General features: G+C 41.3%; 1 protein-coding gene across 1 annotated transcript in view; it reads left to right on the top strand.

Moving 5' to 3' along the window:
- CDH9 (cadherin 9) overlaps positions 1–13,357 on the top strand; it is a 155,800-nt gene that overhangs the window by 73,689 nt on the left and 68,754 nt on the right. The window contains exon 3 of the mRNA XM_081952082.1: positions 4,174–4,468. Within this exon, the coding sequence (XP_081808208.1) occupies positions 4,174–4,468 (295 nt within the window). The remainder of the gene's footprint in view (positions 1–4,173; positions 4,469–13,357) is intronic.

Below are 13,357 nucleotides of genomic sequence, written 5' to 3'. Positions count from 1 at the left end.
CCACCACTGTGCAGTGAGGTGAGTAGTGGGCCATGCTGCACAGCACAGGAGAGCCCGCTCTGCACAGGGGAGCCAGAGACTCTTCCCTCCCTGCATCCGGTGGCAGTGGCTTCTCCTCCCCATTTCCCTCCTTCCTGAGCTGACACTAAGGGGACTGTGGCTGGCTTAGCTGCTCACAAAGGACAATTAGGAATTGCAAGCAGCTGCACAGACTTCAGAATAATGAAAAACTGAGCAACAGAGAGCAATAGTACCTGCATTAGCTCCCTCTACTGCTTCCAACAATAAAATAAGCTCCAGAACAGCATTAAGAGGAATTAAAATTAACCCTTGGGACTCTGAGAATATGGTAGAAAAACAAAACCTTCTTTTTGAGGGAAGAAAACTATCGAGGAAACAACTAAGAGGAAATTTCAAGATAGTTTTATCTGAAATATCAAATATTGTAATTTTTTCTTTTACTTCATAGGTCTTTGACAGCAACTGTGACAGAAATTTGCAAGGGAATAGAGAATCTCAAGGGTTCAGATGAAATAAATTTTCCTTTCAATCTAATAATGCCTATTTCTTCATATGTTCTTTTAACAAAAACAATCCCTTTATGTGAGGCAACATAATGAAATACATTAAAGTATAAACTCAGAATACTCTGTCTCTGACAGTAAATATACAGCTACCAAGTGCATCATATAAATGCACTGTACAGGTAGGTGTCAGTGTATGTCCTTTTGTTCAGAGAGTGTTCAAAGATATAGTGGCACTGAAAATAAATGCTTTATGTTCAGTCCTTGGAGTTTCAGCCAACACAGTATCCCTGCAGTCACATGCTCACAATCTGGGTTCTGTGGTCTCCAGATCATAACTATGATATTGCACCAAACACCAGTTATGTAATCACCATTTGCAATATTCCCTGCTGGCTTCCCACAAGCAAAATCAATTGGAATGTTGTCAAGGGAGGTTGCAAATCACACCAGTAACTTGATCTCCCCCCCCAAGAAACCCGCTATGGAATCTGAGATCCCAAGTATCTCATGGTGTGTATTATCCCTTTACACACTCTCATTACCCATAGTGCCTCCCTGCAGCACCACCATTACCCACCGGTTTTATTTTTATCTCCATTCTCAAAAATGTCTATATTAAAATATGAACCATACTCCATTTTTTATTTTGCTTTATCACATGTCCACCATAGATGATAAAAAAGTCCCTTCTTTGTTTTTACACTTCCAACATTCATTTGACATACCTTTATGCATCTTAGATAACTGGGGTTCAATATCAGCAATACATCATCTTATATAAATTTTCTATTAGATTATAATTTAATATAAATTTTAAACTCTTCGTCCATATATTTTCCCATTGTTCAAGCATCACACTATATCCGAAATTCTTTGCCCACTGAATCAAATTTACATGGAAGTTCTTCTGAACTTCATGCTCGATGTGGATAAGAATGAAACTCTGATTTTGGGTTCTACAGATTGGACTGATAGATCTTTATTGAAATGGCTTGTTTATACTATTATGGAAAAGCAAAAAGTTGTGATTTGATGTTAATGCCTTATTTTACTATAACGGAGAGAGTTAGAAGTCAATGCTTCTTTTTCTTCCCCCCTATCTTTCCTCACTTATCTTCCCCCTTTCCCTTCTCCCCCTCACTGCTCTTCTATTTACTTTTTTTTACTTTTGTATTTTATAACACTCTATAACTCAATTAAAACATCTTTACTCAACCAGATTCATGATCAAACTTTGACACTTCCCAGCTTAGCATCAATTCTTGATGCAGCAAAAGATTCATTGAGTTAGCTCAACAAGATTTTTTTTTTTTACTGAAGACAAAAATTAAACCATACACATAGGTGTTTACATATCCCCAGTCAGTGGTGGGTTCCTACCAGTTTGGCCCAGTTCAGCTGAACCGGTAGTGGTATGGCAGTCTCGGTCACTGGAACTGGCAGCGACCCAGGATTACCAGATCCCTGAATCGGTTCCCTCATCACCGCCATCACCTCTGCCATCTTGTTTTTCTAGTTCTGTGCATGTGCAGAACAATTTAATTGAACTGTGCACAAGTGCACAGCGCACATCCAGTGCAAAGAGCACACAAAACATGTGCACAAGTGAACCAACAGTAAAGCCAAGCAGAACCTACCACTGTCACCAGTGTAAAGATGTAAAATGTTTTTGTACCAACTTTAGATGTTGGTTTCTTTTCCAAATGGCCAAGTACTTATATTAACTTTTTAAAGACTCTTCCCCCCCCCACTATATATTCAAGATGGATTGTGATTAATACACATATGTATATATTTATGTGTGCTTGTGTATGTGTGTATGTGTATATATGTATATAGTATATGCATATGTGTGTGCATGTATGTGTATGATTATATATTTATTTTCTTTTGAGAGAAGGCATCACAATTTCATCTTTCAGTATGTGCCAGTGTGTTCACAGAAAAAAAATACAATAATGATTATCTTATCTTATCTCTTATCTTTTGGTCTGGAGGTAGTGTTTTATAAAATTCGTTAGTAGTAAGGCTCTTCTAGCTACCATTTTGTAACAATATTCACAGTAAGTTCTCAATTTTTTAAAGGTGTCCAACTGCCTAAGAACTATTCCTATAAGTGATGAACGGGGGAAGGAGAGAGGTGAAAGATCAAAAGAAGCAAGATAGAAAAAATGATCTCAAAATCCAAACCACAACTCCTTTGTGCACACATTATCACATACAAAAGGGGTGGAGTTTGGTTTGTGCGATTGTTCCCAAAACTTTGGCTGTTTTTACCATTGTGGGCTTCAATGGTGGTAAGCCATTTTGAAAGGAATTCAAAACTAAATAAACTATATGACAGATAGACCCTGACTTATAATCACAATTGGGACTGAAACCTTCATCATTAAATGTTGCAATTATTAAGTGAGTCATACCTGATATTACTACCTGTACCCATTTGCTGCAGTGATTAACCAAAACATGCAGTTGTTAAGTGAATACAGCTCTCCCCTTTGACTTTACTTATTGGAAGACCCCGAGGAAGATTGCAATGCAATCCAATGACCAAAATGCTGCAACTGTTGTAAATACATGCCAGTTCCAATTACCTGAATCTTGAGCATTTGACATGGGAAAGATGCAATAGTTGTAAGTACAAGGCCTAGCCCTAAGTCATTGCTTTCAGCACTGTTGTAACTTAAAAGATTGTTAAACAAATGTGGTAAGTAAAAGACTACTTGTATAGAGAACTGTGGTGGCACAGTGGTTAGAATGCAGTATTGCAGCATTGCGGGCTACTTCTGCTGACTGCTGGCTGTAGATTTGGCAGTACGATTCTCATCGTCTCAAGGTTGACTAAACCTTCCATCCTTCTGAGGGCGATATATGTATATATAATTTCAGTAATAGTTGTTAAGTACATCATTGATAAATAATAGTAGATAAAGCCATTTATGCATGCATACATAAAAGAATAAATATATGTTTAATTTTCGTATAAATCTCATCTCAGTCCTATTATTCATTAGTTCTCCATATCCAAGGGACCTTTGCATTTGAGGTCTTCAAAAGGTAACTTGCACTGTGTTATGACAGATATATTTCAATTTGTTTAGCAGGATTCTGGACTAGATTTTCTATATTTGATTTTAAGTAGGCATATGTTATACTTTCTTTTCTTTATTACTTATTTAAAAAGAAACACTTCACCTCATTTAAAAAGAAATAACTTTATACACATAATGATTCGGAAAAACAATATAGCTATTGGCAATATACTTAAACAGTAGAAAGGTTACTAATTGCTATCAATAGGATGCTTTTCTGTTTAAAAACTCTGTAGGTACAAGTCAACCTGGGAAAGAAACTACATTTGCCATCTCACTTTAGTTTTACTAACAGTAAACGTTCCTTCTATACTTTCCTTCTATACTTTCTTTATCCATTTGCTAAAACATTTTGCTTGTGTGACCAAAATCTTAAGTTTTTTCACTTTATTTCTCCATCAATGAAAGAGATGATAACCACTGCTGACCTCAATTACAGAAAAGATTTGTGAAGTCCTATTCATATCTGCTGAAATAGATTGTCTTTAATAACAATGCAGCTATTTATAAAATTTGCTCTCTCTGTCTGTCCCTTTCTTTTTATTTTCTTAAAGCTACACACTGACCAAGATAAAGGAGATGGAAATTTAAAATACATATTAACAGGAGATGGAGCTGGCAGCGTATTCGTTATAGATGAAAACACAGGCGATATTCATGCAGCAAAAAGACTGGACAGAGAAGAAAGGTCTCTGTATGTGTTACGTGCCAAGGCTATAGATCGAAATACTGGAAGACAGGTGGAACCAGAATCGGAATTTATCATTAAAATCCATGACATCAATGACAATGAGCCCAAATTTACCAAGGATATTTATACAGCCAATGTTCCTGAAAAGTCTGCAGTTGGTAAGTATAATTTATCATAATGTAAATGTAGAAGAATGTTGAAAGGCAATTGAGAACTCAGTCACTTTTCAATAGTCAATTGTATTCCAGAGGCTGTTTGGAGAATTTAAAACAGTAATAAATCCTTTCAAATTTATTACTTGAACTGCTCCAGGTTGTCAGCAGTATCTACCGTACTTTTTTCCACCCTATTGATTACCATATTGTTTTCGTTCATCATTAACAGTCAAATGGAAACATATCAGACGTTGTCTTAGAAATTATGCTCATGCAGCAGTGCGCCAATGTTTAATTGAACCATGTTTATTCATATTCAGTAATAATTATACATGTTTCACATTCAGATTTTGGAAGCCAGAACATTTTTATTTTCTCTTAAAGCTTTCAAACATCTGAACCTAAGAGCCATAGTGGTGCAACGGTTAGAATGCAGTACGGCAGGCTAACTCATTGCTCACTCCACCAGTTCAGTTCTCACCGGCTCAAGGTTGACTCACCTTTCCATCCTTCCGAGGTCAGAAAAATGAGGACCCAGGTTGTTGGGAGCAATATGATGACTCTGTAACCCACTTAGAGAGGGCTGTAAAGCACTGTGAAACAATATATAAGTCTAAGTGCATTGCTATTACTAAGGAGATATAGGTTCATCCTTTTGAAAAAGCATGTGTTGTAAATAAATGCACTTGTTTGTGACATTAATCACACTATGTAAATCCAACATCATTAAATTGTGGCATATGCTTAAAATTACGCAATTTTGCATAATTTGCAAAAATCCCCTTCTATTTCTAGAGTTTGCTTTAACCCTAGTTTACTGTTTTATCCATATTGCTGTTAATCACTCTTAGTCAAAGTTAACCACTGGTTTTTATTTAAAATGCTTTGAAAATGAAATTTAAACAGGCAATCCAGATTGTAGTTAATGATGGTTAATTCCAAACAAATGTGACATAATGTATGAATGAAAGAAAACGATAAGGGAAAAATAAAGAATTTGGAGAAATTAAAAATCAGCCTCCACAATCTATGTGGGTAAGTGAAACAAAACGGTAACTTATAAAACCAAAAAAGTAAATTTAAGGAAAGCCTCTATGAATGTATCATCTAAATGCACATAACACACTAAGTCTCAAACCCCAGGTTAATGAAGGACAGCAATTATGACAATGTAAGGTTCTATATCAGTGATTCTTAAATTGCCTGACCCCCATTACTCCTTTGCCTGGTCTCAAATAATGTAATTAATCCCCCCCCCCAAATATCTTACATAACTGTCTCCACGGTACCAAGTTGCATCCTCAACTCAGAAACAAGCAATTACAAATTGCTCTATTACCCTCAGTATATGTTCAAATTACAGTTTTACAATCACTGTTCTATATCAAAATGAACCATGTTTTGCATTGATGTGATGACCTGGTACACAAAACAATAGCTGGATTCTCAAACCCATCGACCCACAAACTCCCCAACCACACTTAATCCTAATCTAGCTATACCCAAGCAACATGAAGAATTGTTAATAGTTTACATAATCTTCATATTATATATCTTCATAATAATTTAAAAGAATAAATACTGTTTTCAGGACAAAATCTCTGAAATCCTACACTGTCAAAGCTACTTTCAGTTCTTGGATCTTCTTGGATACTTAGAGGTATACTTTCCATAATGACATAAAGCCATAATGTACAGTATCTGTATCTGAAAAAAAAAGATTGACATTCTGTTTGCTTTTGAAACTCAAGAAATTGTGCAAATATGCACTTCCAGAATCATTAAAAAATAGCTTGTGTTTCTCTGCTTGCCAGGAAAGGGAATACATCATTAGGGTACCCCTTAAGGATGAACAACTGGATATGTTTTAGTAACCAAAGAAAATTGTTGATTTGACAGACCTACATTCTAGTTTGTATCTGAAATTGGCTGTGATTAAAGGTCTGCACCAATACAAGCAGAGCTCCTACTTCTTGGAGACCCAGGTGGAAACAAAGAGAGGAAAAATTAGTTGAACAATTAGTTTTCACAGTTGATATTTTTGACAGGCAGAGAGTGTCAGTTGTTTTGATTATCGTGTTCATAAAGAAGTAGCATTACCATTAAGAAGTACTGAAAGTTCTGGGTATCTTGATAAGGGACTATAGCCGTGATAGCGAACCTATGTCACGCGGAGCCATATCTGAGGGCACGCAAGGCATTGTCCTATGTCAGCTCCAACACACTTGCACACTCTAGCCAGCTGATTTTCGGCCTTTTGGAGGGTGGAGGGGGGCATTTTTGCCCTCCCCAGACTTTAGGAAAACCTCTGGAGCCTGTGGATGGCAAAAAAATAGACCAAATGAACCTACCAGAAGTTCAGAAATGAACTTCTGGTAGTTCCCGTTGGGCCGGTTTTTGCCCTCCCCAGGCTTCAGGAGGCTTTCCTGAAACCTGGGGAAAGCAAAAAATGGCCCAATGGGCCTACCGGAAGTCTGGAGACTTCAGTGGGGCATGCACGCATGCACAGGAGGGAGTACGGGGGGGGGGGTTTGTTGTGCATGCATGTACGGGTATAGCATTGCATTCTGGGTGTGGGCATGTACACGTGCACTATTGCACACACATCCTTTTGGCACCCAACTAGAAAAACGTTCGCCATCACTGGACTATAGCATGGTAGAACATGTGATGAAGAAGGTCCCAGGTTCAGTCCTTGGCAAGTCCAATTATACCTGAAAAAAACCTATTCTTGACAGTTGCTATTAATGCTAGTTTAGATGACCTAGAATTTGCTTTTGATGTATGGAAACTTTCTATGTTGCCTTGTCTTGTAAACTTCTAGCAACATCTGAAATTATTGTATTGGATTGTTAGGCAAACCTCAAGAAAGGGACAGGCTAAAGTTTTGCTCTTTTAGATGAAAGTTAACTGGAAAAGAGTTGTAATGTAGGTTCTAACTAGCACCCCTCTGTCCCTGATTGTTTTATAGGTAGCTGAAAAGTCTCTGGCAATAACTGAAAAGTTTCAAAGATCACAGTACACAGCATTTAGATGTCGGTGATATCAATATTGGAGATGAACAATTTCAGATATTGAATCCCTTTTTCCATCTAAACATACTGGATATGATATGGCAGCTATACCTATTGTGTAGCTAAATCATCCTAACAGCAACCAGCATGAAATCAGATAGGCAGGCATATAGTAGTTTGACATTCTAAATTACTGTTTATTGAAATGCCTGTATTCATGTTACACAAAATACAGTTTCAGCAATTCAGCCATGAAAGGAAGTACGGTAGTTTAGGCAACCAATACTGAACCACACGATAAATCTGTTTTCTCAAGGACAAACTACAAACTAAAAGATTTTCTAGGCATCATTTAAAAGAAAAGGCAGAAAAGTTGAAATACCATCTAGACCTGAAATACAGTAATAAGTTTCATGAGCTTACAAATGTATTTGTAAGCAAGTATTTGCTTGTCCTTCAGTAGATAAATAACACAATAAGGAAGTTCATCACAAGCTGTTTATCAGAAACTTCATTTCATTAATAATGCACATTAAAATTATAGTGTCCAGAAATCAATCAGAGGGAAATGTGTTATCCAAATGTGTTCATTCACTATGAATGCTTTTGAATTGAATAATCATTTTGTATATTGTAAGAAAGCAAATGCATATCCACCAGGAAAGCGTGGTCAATCCTTATTTTGGTTGATATACCCCAACTGTACCTACAGTTTTTAATATTAAAGAATATGAAATCAATATTATTGGTAGTGTGGATCTAACATCCTAATTTCAGGTAGTTCTGAGTATCTCTATATCAGCATTGAAACATTAGGAGATTACCTATTTATTGGATCAGATTCAATATTCATCAAGTCTAATAAAATATTTATTTCTTGGCCAATATAAGTCAACAAAGGAACTGCTGATGAGCCAGAGAAGTGACACATTTTTTTTTAAAAAAAATCTAACATAGTTTTATTAAAGATATGTCAGACCAGTATTATTAGTTGATAAATACTATGGAAGGGAGATTTAGAAGTATTGGATATAATTCAATGATTGATAAGCTTGATAAGATATTAGGCAGGAAAATACAGGTCCATCATAGTTGTATAGATGGTTATTTACTCTTTTTTATTTCTTAATTTTCTTTGAAAGTATTTAAACTGTATCACTGTCCATCAACTATTTTTTATTATTATGGCAACCTTAAGGTAACCTAATGTAACCTAATGTAATTGTAAGGCTTCATGTTAGGATTATGTTCTAGATTCTGACAAAGCCTGAATTAGTCTAACTTTTCTCTTTTACATTTCCTTGAATGGATTCGAAATCCTTTGTAAAGTTCCAGTCCAGTCTCTTGTCTGGAGTTCTGGAATCCAGAAAACAGTATTTGTGCACAATGCTCCAAAAAATAAAAAATAGAAAATAATAATAATAAAGTGAAAGATACTATGGAAGGGAGATTTAGGAGTATTGGATATAATTCAATGATTGATAAGCTTGTTTTTAAATCAAGTAATCATTAATTGAATCTTGTGAGAGAAAGTCTTGGTTTTACTGTTCAGCCTATCTCAATGTTTACTAGTTGCTTAACTTTAACACTTATGTGATTATGGCTTGTGAGCAGCCTTGGCTCGTTGACTAGATTGTTTACTTTTATGGAAAAGAACAATGACTGAATCTCTTAAACTACTCATTTCCTTCAGCTTTTATGGAAAAGAACAGTGACTGAGCCTCCTTTCCTTCAGCTATACGCAATGAACACATTGATTTTGTCCCTTTCACAAAAACTCTTTAAGATATCACTCTGGATATTTCTTTTAACAGAAGATATCTGGGCGTACTGATTACAGGGTTTTGTGTGTCTATGTGTGTGTATTATCTATCTATCTATCTATCTATCTATCTATCTATCTATCTATCTATCTATCATCTATCTATCTATCTATCTATCTATCTATCATCTATCTATCCATCCATCCATCCATCCATCCATCCATCCATCCATCCATCCACACACACACACACACACACACATTACAACCTCAACTTACAACCACAATTTAGCCCAAAATGTCTGTTGCATAAGACATTTGTTAAGTGACTTTTGTATTTTATAACCTTTCTTGCCACAGTTGTTAAGTGAATCACTGCAGTTGTTATGTTAGTAACATGGTTGCTAAGTGAATCTGGCTTCCCCATTAATTTTGCTTGTCAGAAGGTCACAAAAGAGGACCACATGCCCCTAGACACTGCAACTGTTATAAATATAAGTCAGTTGCCAAGCATAAGGATTTTGAACTCCTGACCACTGGGATGCCGCCATGATCCCAAGTGCGAAGAATGGCACTTCCAGTACTCAGTAAGCCTTCGTGGTATGCTAGTTTCAGTACATCTTCTTCATTGTCCGTCAGAAATTCTTCCAATACCTTTTTTTCCTTCTTCTACTGTCTGGTGTACTTTCAATATTCCATGCCCACCTATATTCCTTGGTAAGAAGTCTGTCAAGATTGCTGTTAAAATGAAGGTCATGATTCATTGTCATTACTTTTTGGTCTTCCTATCCAGAATTTTTAGTTCTTCTTGAGTCCAGTCCACTATTCCAGCAGTGTATCTAATAACTATCTAATGACTAGAATTGCCCAGGTGTTCAATGCCTTGATGGCAAGAGTCTAATACTGTGGAATAAAATAAGTACTAAATTGTGCATGGATGGATGGATGGATGGATATTCTTTGACACTCTTTGATTCCATCCTGATTCCATTGGACTTTTAACGAACTATTTATTCGAGGTTGGACCTGCTCGGCCTGCGGGAGGCCCCTCTCTCGCAGGTATGGCCCTTGGCTCTCTCAAGGGCCTGCCTTGATGACGGGTTTGTGAACCCCGAGAGGTGGAAGAAACGGAGGCTGAGGGGCTTTTTATCCAGAAGTTTTTTATTGTTATTAAGGAGTTCCAGGGAGGGGGGGTGTGATAACCAGGCCGGGAGAGGCGCCAGTGCCAGTGCTAGATGGACAGGTGAGTCCGGGAAGGAAGTGAGCGGAGCGGGGGGGGGGAGAGGGAACAAGTGATTCCAACAGAGGGTTGTTTGATTACAACGGTCGCGGGGAGGGGGGGATGCAAGGACAAGAGAAGATCACAAGGTCGGTTGGGAGACCGTGGTTGTTGGCTATGCCCGGTCGTTTGCACCAACCCCCGCAACCTAGGTGGCCAGGAACTACAGAGCCCGGGCCTACGGCTGATGCTTTGCAATGCAAGGTCCGTAACCAACAAGGCCCCCCTCATTAATGAGTTGATCTCTGAGGGGGAGCTAGACCTTGCAGGGATAACGGAAACCTGGTTGGGCCACGAGGGTGGTTTACCCCTCGTGGAAATGTGCCCACCAGGTTTCCGTGCATTCCATCAGCCTCGGGCCCTGGGTAAGGGTGGTGGGGTGGCAGTAGTTATACGGGAAGGTCTAGAGCCGAGGGAGTTCACTGTTCCTCAGATATCCGGGTGTGAGTCCCTTGGTGTGAAATGGGGCCCAGGGAGGCAGTTGGGTTTGCTGATTGTATACTTGGCTCCTCGCTATACATCAGCAGCCCTGCCCGAGCTCCTCGAGCTGATCTCGGAGACGGCGGTTGAGATCCCCAGGCTTGTGGTTATGGGGGATTTCAACCTGCCGTCGACGGGAGCAACGTCTGAGGTAGCTCGGGAGTTCATGGCTTCCATAACAGCCATGGGCCTGACCCAGTTAATTCAGGGCCCCACACATGAAGGAGGCCACACATTGGACCTTGTCTTTGTATCTGAGCAGTGGACGAGTGATCTGGTTAGAGGGGATTTTACTGTTACAACCCTGTCATGGTCAGATCACTCATGTCTCCGGCTTGACTTCCCTGGCGCTACCCCCCACCGCGAGGAGGCGGGACCAGACGTTCCACGCTGGTACCGCCCCAAGCACCTGATGGAGCCGGATAGGTTCCAGATGGAGCTTGGGCCATTACCTGTAGCCCTGACCCGCGCTCGGTCGGAGGACCTAGCGGCCGCCTGGAATAGGGCGGCGGCTGGGGCCTTGGACCGGGTTGCGCCGTTGCGACCTCTCCTGTGGCAGCGATCCACCCGGGCTCCTTGGTATACCGAGGAGCTGAGGGTGATGAAGCGCCACAGGAGACGTCTAGAGAGCAGGTGGAGGTCCTCACGCTCCGAATCTGATCGAACACAGGCAAGATCCTACTTGCGGACCTACCTTGTGGCATTAAGGGCGGCCAAACGTAGATATTGCGCCACCCTTATTGCGTCCGCGGATAACCGCCCTGCCACCCTGTTTAGGGTGACCCGCTCCCTCTTGTCACAGAGGACACAGGGGGCACCCTTACAGGGCAGAGCAGAGGAATTTGGGGAATATCTGCAGGACAAAGTCGCTCAGATCCGGAGCGGATGGGCCCCACTCAGTGGACCAGACGGGCCGCCAACAGTGAGTCTTGTGAGACCATCCTGGGAGGAGTTTGATTCTGTTGCCCCCGAGGATTTAGATAGGTTGCGTGGACGGCTGCGACCCACCACATGTTTAATGGACCCGTGTCCCTCCTGGTTGGTACTGGCATCTTGGGAGGTGACCCGAGGCTGGCTTCTGGGCCTGGTGAATGCCTCATTGGGTGAGGGATCCTTACCAACCGCCTTGAAAGAGGCGGTGGTGAGGCCCTTACTTAAGAGGCCTTCACTCGACCCAATGGAGCTAGCTAATTATCGTCCAGTCTCCAACCTTCCGTTTCTAGTGAAGGTTGTAGAGAATGTGGTGGCGCAGCAGTTTCCACAACACCTTGACGAATCCGAGTATCTAGACTCACGCCAGTCCAGCTTCCGACCCGGGCACAGCACAGAGACAGCCTTGGTCGCGTTGGTTGATGATCTCTGGAGGGCCAGAGATAGAGGTTGTTCCTCTATCCTGGTCCTATTAGACCTCTCGGCGGCTTTTGATACCATCGACCATGGTATCCTATTGCGCCGGTTGGAGGGGATAGGAGTCGGAGGTACCGTTTTGCGGTGGTTCGGCTCCTACCTCTCCGACCGGAGGCAATGTGTGTTGACAGGGGGACAGAGGTCGACCCCGAGGCCACTCACTTGTGAAGTGCCACAGGGGTCGGTCCTCTCGCCTCTCCTGTTCAACACATATGTGAAGCCGCTGGGTGAGATCATCCGTGATTTTGGGGTTGAGTATCACTTCTACGCTGATGATACTCAGCTGTATATTTCAACTCCAAACCACCCCAACGAGGCTGTCGAAGTGATGTCCCGGTGTTTGGAGGCCGTCGGGGTCTGGATGGGGGACAACAGACTTAAACTCAACCCCTCCAAGACTGAGTGGCTGTGGCTACCGGCACCTCGGTTCAGCCAGCTGATCCCATCACTGGCCATAGGGGGCGAACAATTGCCCCCTGTGGAACGGGCGCACAATTTGGGCGTCCTCCTAGATGCCCGGCTGTCAATGGATGACCATGTGGCAGCCGTGGCAAGGGGGGGCGTTCCACCAGGTTCGCCTGGTGCACCAATTGCGCCCCCTACTGGACCGGGATGCCCTACGCACGGTCACTCATGCGCTGGTGACGTCCCGCCTGGATTACTGCAACACTCTCTACATGGGGCTGCCCTTGGGACGCGCCCGGAGACTGCAGTTAGTTCAGAATGCAGCCGCGCGGGCTGTGATGGGGAGTACGAGATACTCCCACGTAACACCTCTCCTGCGCGAGCACTGGCTGCCTGTGGTTTTCCGAGTGCGTTTCAAGGTGCTGATTACCATCTTTAAAGCGCTCCATGGCACGGGACCTAGTTACTTGCGGGATCGCATCCTCCCACATACATCCCTGCGGCCAATACGCTCACACAGGGAGGGACTTCTCCTGGTGCCGTCC

This window comes from Natrix helvetica (assembly GCF_964273705.1).
Source record: "Natrix helvetica genome assembly, chromosome: 4".
Taxonomy (NCBI): Eukaryota; Metazoa; Chordata; class Lepidosauria; order Squamata; family Natricidae; genus Natrix; species Natrix helvetica.
This window is presented reverse-complemented; position numbering and strand designations above follow the sequence as displayed.